General features: G+C 29.2%; 1 protein-coding gene across 1 annotated transcript in view; it reads right to left on the bottom strand.

The window, feature by feature from the left end:
• The window catches only part of LOC106466035 (dynein heavy chain 6, axonemal-like), a gene marked incomplete at its 3' end in the record, with an annotated part of 122,432 nt that overhangs the window by 39,274 nt on the left and 77,872 nt on the right, over positions 1–5,286 (bottom strand). Inside the window, 3 exon segments of the mRNA XM_022393994.1 lie at positions 2,021–2,217; positions 2,669–2,854; positions 3,200–3,412. Of these exon segments, the coding sequence (XP_022249702.1) occupies positions 2,021–2,217; positions 2,669–2,854; positions 3,200–3,412 (596 nt within the window).

Here is a 5,286-nt window from a genome sequence, read left to right as displayed (position 1 = left end):
GGCTAGCGCAGATAGCCCTCGTGTAGCTTTGCGCGAAATTCAAAAACAAACAATGTAACAACAGAGATAGGAAAAATAATTTGTCTTGTCAACTGGGTTCTAAAGTAACTGAACCTGCCTGTGAGGACTTTTGATGACAAAATAAAAACAGAGACAATTATTTAAAGCTCTCGATACAACTGTGGTAACCAACAAGTGAAGTTATGTCAGAAAACGTTAAGTTAGTGAAAGTAAAGTTAGACTGTGTGATTGTTAGTTTAACCGTAATGGGCAATATTTTAAAGAAAGTTTTTCTGAAGTAATTAAACCTATCTGTGTGGATTTTGATGAAAAGGTGGCAATTATTTGAAGTTCTCAATACAACTGTGGTAACCCATGGGGTAACGTAAGTGAATTTATCACAACTTGTATAGTAAGGAACAGAGTAGAGAAAAATAATTTGTTTTGTCAATTGGATTCTAAAGTAATTGAATCAGCCCATTTGGACTTTTGATAAGAAAGGTGAATTATTTAGAGTTTTAGATAGAACTGTGATATCTTGTCATGTAAATAATTTTTGTAAGTACGTTCGACTGGTTTTGAATATATATATATATATATATATATTATTTTAAAACAGGTGGATTCTGTGCTGTCTGGTTATTGTTTAAATTTATTGCCAACAAGCCACAGATACCTACTGTTAAAGAATCCCAGCCTACATACATAAAATCCTGACAAATATTTACTGCAATAAAAGCTGATAAACAAGAATGTAAGTAAGTTGTTAACTGTAATAACTGCATACAAATGATATTCTTGTGGATAATAATTACCTTGTCTATTTTTCTAAATCTGTATTTATTATATTATGTTTATTCAATGTAATGTGACTGATTGATTGTTTGTAATTAAGCACAAAGCTACACAATGGACTATCTGTGCTCTGTATCAAAACCCGGATTTAGCGTTGTAAGTCTGCAGACATACCGCTATGCCATTGGGGGGGGGGGGGGGCAAGTGACTGATAAAAGCATCTAGATTCATAATATAATTGTCATTGGCTTCAACTGTCTTTCTAAATTTAATTTTGTGTGTCTAGATAACTTCAACTGATTCTTGTAAATTTAATTTCTGTGGCTAGATAACCCTGACCAAGAGCAATCTGAATTTGGTATTTATTAATATTTATATGCTCTCAAACAAAGTCTAATATTTAACAATGATACTTTCTTGATGTTTTTTTTTTCATTAATTATAACCTCCCACTAAGTAAGATTTATGGGTGCCAACTGGATCCTTAAGCTACAGTTTATTTGTCTTCCTGATTCATATTGAAATAGGGGAAGAACTTTAGTCATGAAAAGCATGTGCAAAGGTTGGGAATTGCATTTGTAATAAGTATTGTGAAATTGAAAATTTTTAACAGTCTATATTCTCTCAATTCTATCTATTGAATCATTTTGGAGCCTATTTTAGTTTACACAGTGTTTTACTCTTTGTTTTTCATGAGAATTAACTCCTACTGTACTTTGAATTCAAAGCATAAAAAGTGGTCACTCCTTCCTAGATTATGTGATTCTTTTTCCAAGTCACGTTGAAACTAATACAAACAGCTGACTCACATCTTATTTGCTATGGTTAAAAGATTTTTGTGGTAATAGAAAAAAAAAGTATGAGTCACACAAATTGAATGAAATTTCATAATAAACGCTTTAAATTAAAACAGATGTACATCATATCTGACCACTGAACCAAAAAATTAACTGAATAGTTAAAATAGTTATAAAAATATTAGAATTTTCCACATGTCAAGAGGTATTATACAAAAAGTAAGAGACTTCTTTTATATATATATACACATATATATATAAATTTAAGCCTCATCTAATAATCCTAAACAAGCACGCTTATCATGTTATTTCTAAACTATACTAAATTATCAACAGTCAAGTAAAATAAGTAACTTTATGCAAACATCTTTTATGTTGGTTTATATTTAGATCACACAATAACCAACTATAGCTTTTACTTAGTTTACCGACTAACAGTAGCTGGAGAAGCTTGGACAAGATCTTGCACTTCAAACACCATGTGAATGTATGGTGTTAGCTTAATTCTTTCACTGTTGGCCAAACACAAAATTTTGTTGTCATCAAGAACAGTATTCATATTTTCAATCCACACAGCATCAATAGGTCCATCACAGATAACCCACTGATGGTCAGAATTTGTAGCCTATTTAAAAACCACACATTTAACAACACAAATATTAAGTGTAAATTTGATTTTAAAATATTACCTTATTTTTTTTTAAGAACCCTTCATATAATAATAATTCTCTGTGAAGCAGAGCACTATATGTAGCACATTTACATTAATGAATAATTTATTTTGTCACTAATGTATGGTGCTTTAATATCTCTAAGGAAAAAATCCTTATGAGAATTCATTAAGAAACATTTTTCTCATAACAAAATATTGTAATAATTATTCAAAGTAATTAATTACAATTCTTAAAAATCTAGTTAAATTACTACATAATAATACTTAATGAAGTTTAAATTTTACATGTTAATGACTGTTACAGTGAATAATCAGAAAAACATGAATCAGTATAATTTAAAAAAAGATAAGTAAATAAATAGAATCATAATACATTTTACATTTTCCTAATTGAAATAAATACCTGTACAGCTTTTCTAACAATTATCCCCATTAAGCCATCTTTCCATTCTAAAGTCAGACTGTTGACTTCTCCATAAAGTTCTCCCAGTGTGACAGATTTGGGATTTAAAACATAGGTATGTACAGGTTTGAAGTATGGATTCTGTACCCCAGCATTATTTAAGTTAGTCAGAGTGTCTTGCAGGATCTTGTGAGAAAGATTACATGTATACAAGTTAAGTCTCATACTCTTTAAAAATAAACCAAGTAATTTGAATATAATTTTCCTAAAATATAAGAAACCATCTAATATGCATTAAGTAAATCCGATTTTGTGAAGAGTTGGTATTAACTGTAAAAAATCTTTTATAAGTACTATGTAAAAGAATATTATATGGTTTTATTTTTTTTAATTAATAAAGCAAATTCCTTTAAACAAAAAATAGTCATTTCTATTTATACATACATATACAGTATAAAATCTTCAGAGCAAGTACTTAAAGTTTATTGATCCTCAACAATATACAAGCATTTAGCAGGAAATATTTCTAACCTTATAGCAAGTAGTTTTTCCACCAGCAGTTGGCCCAACTAACATGACTCCATGATGCACAATCATAGTCTCATATAACTGTATGATCTTCTTTACCATAGCACCTGCAGGTTGTAGACCCTTAGAAGTTAAACTTTTCTCAATTTCTGATTGAAGCATGCCATAATCATGCTGAGGAAGTACAACTCCTGGGAACAGGTCTTGAAGAATGGCCTTGAAGTTAAAACCATACTTTAAATGCAAATGAAGAGTTAAGGCACAAAAACATGAAAAACATAAAAGCTGCATAAGGTAAACATCAGAGTAAATGCTTTTCTTAATTTATTAGTCAGATGCACAAAATATTAGCTTTTACCCAGTATGGGCTACATAAACATCACCTATTTGAAAGTGAGATCTTGAGCTAGAGCAAATCTCTACACAATGATAACAGAATAAGCCTTTTTTGGTGCAATTTGCATTATAATTATATATATTTCGATGTGAATTATGCCAACTTCTTCGGTGCTGTAGTTTACTTTGCATCTAGATTTAATTACATAAAGGTACCACAGCCTCAGAATTTATCACTAAAAGTAGTTATTTGAAAAAAGTCTGCCTTGAAAATTAGCATGCTCTTGAAACAGTCAAAACCAAATTTTCAAATAATTTTATATTTAATTAAGTCACTAGATTGAATGTATTTATCTATTGGTGCAAATCTGATATTTTCTCAAGTAACACAATTCCTGAACTTGGTTTTCGATAAAAAAAATTGCCTTATCAAAAAATAATTTCATTTAAGACTAATCACTATGTATTTTCAAAGACAGATTTTGTTTCTCCAAAAATACCTCAAGTTTCTTTGTTAATGCTCATTTTCAGGTCTGGGAAGTTCAAACCTACTTACATGTAGGGACATATCACATGGTTCATACTGAATTGCTGAGATCAATTTCAAGTATATTACAAGGACTTTCTAAGCACTCTCAGAATGTTTTTAAGCATTTTTTGGAAGCTAAAATCTACATCAAAATCCATTGAATTCCACTATAATTTTATAAAATTCCTATTTATTTGTTCAACATATGAATGTAGACTAAAAAGAAAATAAATACTTTATTTATCGCACCCAACTCCACAACATGCTTTAAAGTTACATATACTGATCTATTCTGCTATTATAATATTTTCAAGTACTTTTGGAAAAAAAAGACTCCTTTTCAAACACTTTCAAGCTCTTGAAATTCCATTCTCAATTTCAAGGACTTTCAATGATGCATATGCACTCTGATATCAATATGTTTCACTTACAAAGATATCCACTTCTATAAGTCCTGTAAAAGTTGACAATATTACACACTCTTATAGAAGGTTATACAGAAATTTAACCAAATCCTTAGATATGCAAAAATACACATATAACACAAGGAGAAATCTGCTTACAGTTGAAGTAAGTCAGAGGTATAAAACTTTAATTATAAATATTAACAAAAACCCATATGCTTTTAATTAATAATATTTTTGGTTTTAACAAACAAATACTTTATGCTATTTTGAAATTATAAAGATCTTTAAACTTTACATCACAAGTTATTGATGTGTTGCAGACTGTTCTCTAGAGTTAAACTCTGGACATTTTAAGATATGAATCTTTTCATCAATTTACCTTTAAATTTCATAATGCTCAATTACTAGCATCTGTATATGCAACTGTACTGCAAGAGCGCAGTATCATCCTATATAGTGGTTTATTTCACAATAAATTTATGTATAATTGTTTCAAACTTGATGAATCCATTTTATAAATACTATTAAAATGAAAATTTAAACCAAAAAACTAAATCATGAATACCTCATTAAAGAATATCAAAACCACAAGAAATCTACCAAGTTTCATTCCTAACCCATACTTTTATGGTTATATCTTCTCAACTAAACTGACCTAGAGAGGTTGTAACAATATGCATATGTCCCTAAGTTTTTTTTTTAGAACATACAGCCATTACCAAAGGGTAAAAAGAAGCATAAAATTTTAATTTATGGAACTTATATGACTTCTGAATAGTTTCTCAAATACTTTTATCATTGTTTTCAAATATATATTT

The sequence above is a fragment of the Limulus polyphemus genome, unplaced genomic scaffold, assembly GCF_000517525.1.
Source record: "Limulus polyphemus unplaced genomic scaffold, Limulus_polyphemus-2.1.2 Scaffold2130, whole genome shotgun sequence".
Taxonomy (NCBI): Eukaryota; Metazoa; Arthropoda; class Merostomata; order Xiphosura; family Limulidae; genus Limulus; species Limulus polyphemus.
The sequence above is the reverse complement of the archived record's forward strand: the minus strand, read 5'-3'. Positions and strand labels throughout refer to the sequence as shown.